Raw genomic sequence first — 10146 nt, forward strand, 5'->3', positions numbered from 1 at the left:
CGGTTTTCCCCCTGTGCAAACCTTTCCCTGCTATCAGGAGCTCCGCTCTGCTTTGTTTGTGCCTCAGTTTCCCCAAGGTATGAAGGTGGCATCCCTGTCTTGCTTTTCCTAAAGGAATCAGTGAAAAGCAGAGGGTCTTTTTCCTCCCTCTGATGGTTTGGGTTAATTTGTGAGGAGGGAGGAAGGAATGTGAGGAATAAGGACCCTGGTGTGTAGGCTGTGAGGGGTGAAGTTGCTTGGGGAGAATTAATTATCATTAATTTTGTGTTTCTGTAAGGACAAGGCAGCTCGTGGCTGATTTTCTTCCCTGCCCCAGTGCAGGAGCACTGCAGCCCTGTGCTCAGCAAGGACAAGGGTGATGCTCCAGCCCAGCTCTTTCTCCTGGATAAATCCAGCTGCCATCACCACACAGGGAGTTTTGGCCTCTTCTGCACTACAGGAGACCCACACTCAGCCTCTTGCCTGCAGCCCTGGGCGCCTTGGGCTGCCAGGAATACCCTGGTTTGGTGACAGGAGCACCTGAATGTCCCTAGGATGTTCTGTGGGCTGGGTGCAGCCAGGGCTGCCCACCCACATCCCCTCCCTAGCCAAACCTTCCTGCTCACCCGCTGGATCAGCCCAGGGAACCTCTGAGCTTTGGAAAATAAGGAAGGAAAAGCACATCTCAAAGCCTGTGCTGGCTGCAAAGCACCGGTGCCATTTCACATGCAGGGCATAAAAATAGACATGTTTTAGCTTTTTTCCCCCTCTGTTTTGGTGATGAGCCACTGCAGGGGGCTCTGAGCATGCTTTGCTTGGTTCCCGTCACGGCTGCTGTTTCTATCCTGCATTTCCCTCGGCTCCAGGAGCTGCTGGGGTGACTTTGTGCTCCTGCCATGAGCTCAGGACACGGGGAGGTCTGCATTGCTTCATGGAAAGGGACAGCATGTAAATGTGATGGCAGCTGGGGTTCTCCAAACACGGAGCTGTCTTTGAGAGCCCAAAAAGCACATTTTGAGTCTCAGCTCAGTGACCATGCCCTAATCCAGAGGTTCCCTACTCCTGCCCCTTTGTCATGTGTGGGGTATGTGCTGTACAGAATAATATTGATGCTGACAAGCCACAGGAACTGTGCTCGCACAGCTTTAGCTTTATCCATCCCCATCCTACCCCCTGCCGGAAGGGTCTCACTGCACCCAGTCAGGAGGGCCAGGCTGGTCTGAACCTGTTGGTGCCCAAAGGAGATGTGTCCTCATGCCAGGGCACCAAAAGCCACCACCTCCCTCCCTCTGGCCTCGGGAAAAGCTGGAGCCACCAGATGCCCACACCAGCCACCCCTTCAGAGAAAGGGCTTTGGGGTCAGGCAGTGTTTGGCCACTTCTCCATTTGTCTGGAGGCGATTTCCTTCCTGTTATCTATCCCAGAGCCTGGCGCCTGCTGCCAGACTGGTGCTGTGTTCCCTGCTCCAACATCCCCCTTCTTTCTCCCTGCTTCCTTCAGGCTTCTCCCTGCACCATGCTCACCCTCCCCATCTCTGTCCCCATGAATGGATGCCGGAGTCACAGCTGGGGTGTGCTCTGCCAGATGTGCAAACCCACCCTGCTGCCCCTTCCTTTGCTCAGGGGCTCGGTTTGGCTGCACTGGGGTGGGAAAGGGAGGTGGGGAAGTGGGTGAAGGTGAGGGCAGGCTGAGGTTTCTCCCCTTGTAGCTGGCTGCATGGAGTGACAAGGTGGGACCGGAGGGCTCAAGCTCTGGGGGGAAACCTTAGGAAAAGGTCTTCAAAATGCAACAGGTTTCACAAGGAGCTGAGCCGTGGGGATCTCAGGGTTCCCCAGGAGCCAGGACAGAGGGGAACCAGCTCCCTGCTCAGAACATCCAGGAAAATCATTGCTATTCTCAGTACCGTAACTCGAACACAGCCCAGCCGCAGGCTCTGCTCCCGCTCTCCTTTCCCAGCCGCCCCACCTCGGTACCGGGATTTCATGGCCAGGAATTCCAAAGGGGGAAAATGCAAAGGATGGCGCAGCAGGCTGCATCGCTCCCGGAGCCTCCAGGCATGGAAGGAACCGTGCTTTCCACCCGACAGCGGAGCGCACACGCACTGGAGCTCCAGGAACGCAGCTCCTGCAGAACTCTCCCTTCGGAGCCGGCACACCGGGCACCGGCTGCTCCCGAGCATCCCCGAACACCGGCACGGCCGGAGGCAGCCGCGCTCCCCGCCCTGCCCGCATCACCCTCCCGCTGCGGGGAGAGACAAACGCTCCGGTTTTCATCCCGGCACCGAAACTTGGCATTCTTTAAGATGCCACCTTCCAAAAGCCGCGGCTTCCTCTGGGGAAGCCCCGCAGCCGGAGATGCTCAGAGCGCCGGCACCTCGTGAATGAGGTACCAAACCAGCCGGGAGACAAAAATGGCTTTAGGAAGCTGCTACCTGGGTAATTTTCCCGAGCCCCTGTGCTGCTGCCAGGGAAGGACATGTGTCCAAGCGACACAAAAACCCCCTGCATGCCTGGCCACCAAACCAGTGCAGCAATAGAAGTTCCTAAGCACCGATGAAAGCAGCGGAGCCCAGAGCTCCCTTCCTCGGGCCAACCGAGCACAGTAACTTCGCCTCAGCCGCGGGGACACTCGGAAATCGTTTGCAAGGAGCTTTAGAGAAAATAGACGATGGAGTGGGTGCAGCTTTCGATATATTTGCTCTAGGATATAGTAACAGGCACTAAAGCAAACACAGGCACGGGAATTAGGGCGGGAGCTTCTGCTTGGCTCGTTGTAAATGACAAAGTGCCGAGACAGCCAGGTCTACGCTACATTCTAGAGTCAAAGGGCTGCCCCCGCGTGCCCCGGGGAACATGCACGCAGCCGGCGGAGGCGTTTCCTACAGCTGCAGCGCCGTGTGCCTAGAACGAGCTGGAAATGTCATTGAACACAACTAATGGATAAACGGGCTGGGAAAAGCACGCCGCTTCCCGGGGGGGAGCAGCTGGACGTGTTCTCTTTGCAGCGAGAAGAAAAGGGAGCGAAAAAAAAAAAGAAATCGAGGTAAACTTTGCGCCTGTCAAATAGAAATCTAATAGGAAATAGAGCTGTACATGGTCAAAGTCAAGTCGAGGCTCCAGGAACGTCCAGGACAGTTTCAGGTATTGCCCGCGGCTTCTCGGGCTGCGCCAAGCAAACACCCGGGTGCGAGCGCCGAGCCGCGCATCCCGCCTGCCGGAGCTTCCCGGCGGAAGCTTCCCGGCGCTCCGGGGCCGAGCCGGGCGTGCTCCTCGCCCGAGGGCACCGCGATGCGGGAACGGTCCAGCCTGGAGCCCTGCGGGAACCCGTCGGGTCGGAGAGGGCGCGGCAAGGCGGAGCCGCTCCGGAGCCCTCCAGGGAGAGTCACCCCGCTCTGGGGCACCCCGAGGCCGGCTCATCGGTGGTGCCGCGGGGCCGGGCCGGTGCCGGCTGCTGTCAGAGGCCGGGCGTGCCGGCGCAGCGCGGGTCGGCGTCCTGCTCGTAGCGGTAGTGGTATCCCTCCATCTGGTCGCGGCAGGCCTCGCGCAGGTTGTGCAGCCAGCGCTTGATGCCGCGGCGGTTCAGGTAGAGCACCATGAGGAAGACGACGCCGATGAGCGCCAGCACGATGCCGAAGAAGACGTAGGAGGCGGTCTCGAGCTCGGCGGGCTCGCCGCCGGCGCAGGCCAGCGCCTCGGGCCGCAGGCGGAGCAGCGCCGTGCCCCGCAGCGCCGCCGGCCCCGCGCAGCGCAGGCTCCGCGCGTCGAGCACGCGGTTGGCGGCGGCGCCGCGCAGCCAGGCCAGGAAGGGCCGCAGGCCGCAGTCGCAGCTCAGCGGGTTGGAGGCCAGGCTGAGGCGCAGCCCCCGCAGCTCGGGCGCGTCCAGGCTGCGCAGCTCGGCGGCCGCCAGCCGCTGCAGCGAGTTGTTGCGCAGGTCCAGCTCCTCCAGGCCGGGCGGCAGCAGGGCGGCCGGCAGCGCCTGCAGCGCGTTGCCCGCCAGCTCCAGGCGCCGCAGGCTGAGGTTGCGCAGGGCCAGGGCGAGCTGCTCCTCGAGCGGGGCCGCCAGCAGCGCCTGGTTCAGCTGCAGCGTGCGCAGCAGCGGCGCCCCGGCGAAGGCGCCGGCGGCCACCGAGAGCAGCGGGTTGTGGCTGAGGTCGAGGGTGCGCAGGGCGGGCAGGCCCTGCAGGGCCATGTCCTCGATGGTGTGGATGTTGTCGTGGCGCAGGCGGAGCAGGCGGAGGTCGCGCAGCGGGCGGGCGGCGAAGGCGGCGCGGGACAGGACGCTCAGGTTGCTGCCGGCGATGCTGAGGTTCTGCACGGCGGCCGGCAGCTCCCGCGGCGGCTCCTCCAGCCGCTCGTAGCGGCACTGCACCAGCTCCGGGGTGGCCACGCAGTAGCAGGCGGACGGGCAGGCGGCGGGGGCGGCGGCGGGCGGCACGGCCAGCGGCAGCAGGGCGAGCCCCAGCCAGGGCAGCCAGCGCGGCCCGCCGCCCGCCCGCCGCGCCTGCCTGCGGGCCATGCTGCCCCCGCGGGCATGCAGCGGGGCCGGGGCCGCCGGGGGGTCGCGCCTGCCTCGCCGCAGCCCCCCCGGGCCGAGCTGCCTCCGGCGCCGCGCCCGCACACGGCGGCTCTGCCGGCAGCGCCGGGCGCGCCGCTGCCCAAATCGGCCCGGGGGGGGTGGAAGGGGAGGAGAGCGAGGAGGAGGAGAAGGAGGAGGAGGAGGAAGAGGAGAAGGGGACAGGTTGGGGCTGCCCGGCGCCGCGCGATGGGCTGGGGAGCGCCGCGGGCGGCGGCCGTCGGGGGGAGCCGAGCCGGGCCGGGCTGAGCCGGGCTCGGCACCGAACCCACCGAGCCCCCGCCGCCGCTGCGGGCTCCGGGGGGCTGCTCGGGGCTGCCGCGGCCCCCGTGCCGCCCGAGGAGGGATCAGGAGATGCCGCGGTCCCCGCCAAGCCCGGGCACGATTTGGAGGCTGTCCCGGTCCTTTCCCAGCCAGGTGGGCGTTGGCGGCTGCTGCGGGGTGCCCCCAGCCCCGGGGAGGGAATGGGGGCTGTCACGGGGGCTCTCCGTCCCAGGGAGGATTCGGGGAATTACCTCCGACCCCTTCCATTCCAGGGAGGAGCTGGGGGGGTGTCTCAGGATCTAGGGGCTGTCCCACTCCCCTTGCAGCCCCGGTCCCCATTCCCCGACCTTCCCCACAAACCGGGCACCCCGCAGCATCCCTGAGCATTGCAGGGTTGTCTCCCCCTGCCTCCAAGCCTGCTTGGTTCCCACCGGCATCCCGGGGCTGCCCAAGGGCTGGGGGGCACGGGGGGATCACAACAGCAGGGCACGGAGGGTGGTGTTGGGGTGGGCACGGGATTTTTGGATGCTGGAGTGATGCACAGCCAGGGACTGGGAGCGCTGTGTTCAGAACCAGATGCAGCAGCAGCTGGGTCCCCTTCAGTGCCTAAATAACTCCATGGACCTGGGCTGGGGTCACATTAAATAAACCCCATCCTGGGCACACAGTCCCAGAATGGTTTGGGTGGGAAGGGACCTTGGAGTGCGTCCAGTGCCACCCCCTGCCATGGGCAGGGACGCCTCCCACTGTCCCAGGCTGCTCCAAGCCCTGTCCAGCCTGGCCTTGGGCACTGCCAGGGATGGGCGTCTCGTGGATCCTGATTTTTCTCCTCCTCCCTGTCCTTATCTCTCATCCTGACCTTTCCCCAAAGTATTTCCCCTCTTACTGGGGTTCCTTTCCCCAGAAGCTCTCCTGAACTTCACAGGGACCAGGTGAAGCGGGGATGCTGCTGTGAGTGGGTGCCTTGAGCTGCTGCTGACCGCCCTGTGCTGCACTCCCAGAAACTGGGCAAACTCTGTATTTAAAGTGGCGGTGTCTGACAGCAGCCAGAGAAACCAAGGGAGCTCGTGGAAGGGTGGGGGAGAGAAACAGACCTGGGAACGTGCCAGGAACTGTGTGCCATCACATCCTGAGGTGTGGGGCAGCATCCAGGGCGGATGAGTGGGGAGAGCCAGGTGTGCAGTGGGTCGTGCTGAGCCAGCACTGCAGCACTCCCAGATGGAGCCTCCTCTCTCCCAAAATAGCGCTTTGCAGCCCATTTATCACATTTAATTGCTATATATAAGGAACTGATGGCACTCTGGAAGACAAGGCAGAGGGTGGGTGAGGTCAGGCCGGGTGAAGCAGGTCCTGGCAAGTCTCACCAGCCGGGCTGTGAAGATCCCGGCACCTCCCAGACCTTCTCCAGGCTCCTTGGACAAGGAGCTGCCATGAAAAGGGCAGGCACCTTCCCTCCCGGTCCAAAAGCCACAAAACACGGCAGCTGAGTGATGCTGGAGGTTGTGGGAGAGCATGAGGCTCTCTGCAGCTCACCCCTTTGACTTTGAAGGGCGGAGATGCTCCAAGGTTTGGAGGGAAGGGTGTTCCAGGGCTGTTCTGCGGCAGGGTGATTTGGGGACGCGGGGGCTCCTGCCCGGTGGCACCGTGGTGCCTTCCTTGCCTGCTGCGGCCGCCTGGGCTTCCCCAGGGCAGAGCTGTGAGCCCTGGGGAGCAGGGCAGTGCCAGTGCGTGCAGCAGCTCCCCGGGCTGGTGTTACTCGTTCCCGGCTGTCATGCTGGATCCTGGAGCCCCTCAAACACGCTGTGTGCAGACCTTCAAACCCCTGGCGGGCTGGCATCGATCTGAGAGCCTCCTCCACCATCCCCCCTGACCGTAATTCTGCATTTGAGGCAGCATTGAAGACTTCCTGTGGTTAAAGGCCGGGAGATTGCGTCTGCCATTGCCATGTCTCAGGATGAGATTAGGTCAGGCTGATGTGATTTGTTCCTACAATTCCACACAGACCGTTACTCATTGCCTCGTTATCTTCTGGATGCTTCCAAGGAGAATTGATTGCTTGTGCCATGTCTGGTGACCTCTGTCAGGCCACCTGCTCTGTGACATTGCTTCTCTCACCCCTCATCAGTGGTGGCCCGGGTTATTTGGGTTTGGCACCCTGGGGATGTGCCAGCACAGCTCTGGTTCCTCTCCCACCCTGTCCCACGCTGGGTTTTTTGCTGCTGGTGCTGCTCTTGTTTGCAGATGGCTTTTTAGTGAAGGCTGGAACAAAAAGGCAGTGAATGCTTTGACTGGTTCCTTCTAGTGATAGAGGGCATCCTTCCTTCCCTCTTCATCCCTCTGTGTTTCCTGCTGCTGCAGACTGGGGCTGAAGGCTCTCCTCGTCCTCCTCTGGGCAGAGAATGGATGGGGAGCAGCCCTGAGGAGAAGGACCTGGGGGTGTTGATGGGTGAAAAACTCCACATGCTCCAGCCCAGAAACCCGGGGCTGATCCCACAGCCTGGACAGCAGGAAGGGGGGATTCTGCCCCTGTGCCCAGGTGAGACCCCACCTGCAGAGCTGCCCCAGCCCTGGGGACACAGCAGCAGCACCTGGAGCTGCTGCAGAGAGCCCAGAGGAGGCTCCGGGTGGGCAGGCCCTGGCACATCTGTGGCTGCCCCTGGATCGCTGGCAGTGTCCCAGGCCAGGTGGGACAGGGCTTGGAGCAGCTGGGACAGTGGAAGGTGTCCCTGCCAGCACTGCAGCATTTGAACTCAGCCATTAACCTTTGCTCAGCCAATGCTGGCAGCAGCTGCCCTTAAAAACCCACACCTGTGACACTGGAACTGCTCATTTCCCTGCAGGACCATGCTTGGAAAAATGCTGGAAAATAAGGAATATTTTTTTTTCAATGTTTCCCACATAAATCTGTTGGAAATAACATTTCTTTCACTTAAAAAAATTCTTCCACCTCTGTTTGGATAGGTTTGGCACTGAAGTCCTGGTTTTGCCTAGTCCTAAGTAATTTCTTTCCCTCTCTTGCTCACACTCTCTTGGGATTACCAAAGGTTTAGTAAAAATCTGCTTTTAAGCCAAGATGGGAGAGTCCCCAGGGTGGTGGAGGCCAACTCCCAGATTTTGTGCCTTGCTCCGGGGATGGTGCTGGGGCTGCAGGTCAGGCTGGGCTTGCCTGGTCCTGGCCAGCCTGTTTCCCTGTGACCTGGCAGAAATTCTCTTCCCCAGCACCAGCAGATAAAAAGAGGGAAATAAAAGCCAGGCCAGGCTGGGGTGTGACAGAAGCAGATGGGGAGAGCACGTCCGTGTGGGTTGTGGCTGGCCATGGTTATCCCTGCAGGAAGAGCTCATCCGTGGCATTGGCAGAGGCCCACTGCTGGCTGGGTGCTCCTCACCGCCTCCTCTTCCCTCTGCACAGCTCCCGCGGTGTCCGTGTGTCCCAGCTGGCACCAGCCGGGCCCCATCTGTCACTTGGGGAATGGGGTGGCTCCTTTTGGTGGCCCAGGCGCCGTCAGCGCCGCTGCTCCAGCCCCTGTAATGGATTCCCTGAGCTGCTGGGTGCATGTTTCAGATGGTATCAGAGCTGCTGCATTTAACCATTGCAGGCTGGCCAAGGCAGGGCCAGGGGGCTGCTCCTCGTTCGTGGTCACAGCGCTATGGAGCAGGAGCTGGTTCCTGCAGGGCTGGAGGAATGGGAATGCCGTGGATCAGGAACCCCTGCAGACACCAGGGTGGTTTTTCCACCCCAGATAAGTGGAACCCTGCAGTGCTGGGCTGTGCTGGCTTCCCTTCCAAGGGAATAGGGCTTTGGGAGCCCGAAGCCAGACTTAGCTTTGCTGTGCCCAGGGCCCAAGGGAGAAAAGGCCACCCCAGCCCAGCAGGCAAATAACAAATCCCTCACGGCAAAGCCACAGGATGCAGGAGGGGAGGGATGGCCCCTCCTGAGCCCGGGGGTGTTTAACTGCTCTGCTCAACCCAGGCATCCAAAGGAGAGGGCACCCTCTCCCCCGCCGCCCGCAGAGCCCCGTGCGTGCTGGGAATGCTCTATAAATACAAGGGCAATAAATAATGGATAACCTGGATGGGCATTAAAGTGTAAACAGGAGGTGAAGGGCTCTCTCCCATTACCGGTCCCCCGAGAGCCAGCGCAGCCCTCTCTCCGAGCCCTGCCTGATGCTCCTCCAACTGCAGAGCCCTTAGTCACAGCAGTGACAATAGCATAGATCAGTGGCTCCAGAGTTGGCAAAAACAAACCAAAAATAGTCCGAGGGCAGAGTCTTCCTCCCGATGGCGTGCTGGATTCGCCTGCATCAGCGTTTTTGGCTGATGCTCCTCTGCCTGCGTGGGCTGACCCTCCCAAGGAGTCACAGTCCTCTCCCTGGCACGCAGCTCGGGAGTGCCCCTGATCTGGGAGGTTTTATCCCCCCTGGATGCAGCTGAAGCGTTGAGCCATGCCGGCTGGATATGGTCCCCAAAAGTCACTGCCCTGTGGCTGAAGGTGGCCCCATTCCCAAGCTGGGGAGATTGTCCCTGTTGTCCACAGATGGTCTCAAGGGGTGGCATGAACACCCACCTGATGTGCAGAGAAACAAGGGGATTAAATGAATTTGTGGATGTGACATGGGATCATCTCGGGAGGAGGCTTGTGCTGGGAGTTGAAGGAGGGGCTGGTCGCAGTCAGGCAGGGTTTGCACAGCAGGGGGGTCCTGTGCTGCTTCCAAAGGGTCCTCAAACCCCAAATAAAAGCAAACCTTCCTGGTACCAGCTGTTAATGATATATCCCAGGGTCCAGCATCCTCCTGGAGAGGAGAACAGGGTGCCCAGAGCAGCTGTGGCTGCCCCTGGATCCCTGGCAGTGCCCAAGGCCAGGCTGGATGGGGCTTGGAGCAGCCTGGGACAGTGGAAGGTGTCCCTGCCATTGCAGGGGTGGCACTGGATGAGCTTTAAGGTCTCTTCTAACCCAAACCATTCTGGGATTCTGTGATTTGTGTATTTGAGCTGCTAAAAGCCGAAGAAAAGCATCCCCATAAAATGCCATGTGCACTGTATTTCCTGGATCTCCCCCAGCCATCCCCAGCACCAGGGCCAGTCTGCCATGGCCAGAGTGCTTCTGTTTAATAAGACAACCTAGGCCATAAGGATACATTCCAAAAGGATAACAATTGGGATTGTTGGAGTGCAGAGAGCAGGCACCTCTGTCCATCAGTGATCCCCCTCTCCCACCCTCCTCCCTGGGCCCTTCAGGCCCGTTTATCTTCCTGCATTTCTTTGGAGAGTTGCTATTTCCTGCTTTTCAGGGTGTCAAATCCGCTTGCAGAGTAGGAGCAGTGGGCTGGGGCC

The 10146-nt window shown here is 61.0% G+C and overlaps 1 protein-coding gene across 1 annotated transcript; it reads right to left on the reverse strand.

Annotated features, from left to right (window-relative positions):
- Nucleotides 1–3432: 3432 nt before the first annotated feature.
- TPBGL (trophoblast glycoprotein like) lies at nt 3433–4494 on the reverse strand. Its single transcript, XM_054270470.1, has one exon. The coding sequence runs from the start codon at nt 4492–4494 to the stop codon at nt 3433–3435; it is 1062 nt and encodes a 353-aa protein (XP_054126445.1).
- Between the last annotated feature and the right edge of the window lie 5652 nt (nt 4495–10146).

This window comes from Melozone crissalis, unplaced genomic scaffold, assembly GCF_028551555.1.
Source record: "Melozone crissalis strain CALT ecotype California unplaced genomic scaffold, PUWL_Pcris_2 ptg000009l_1, whole genome shotgun sequence".
Lineage (NCBI taxonomy): Eukaryota > Metazoa > Chordata > Aves > Passeriformes > Passerellidae > Melozone > Melozone crissalis.

Coding starts and splice junctions, on each gene's coding strand:
- TPBGL (XM_054270470.1), bottom strand. CDS start 4,494: ATGGCCCGCAGGCAGGCGCGGCGGGCGGGCGGCGGGCCGCGCTGGCTG.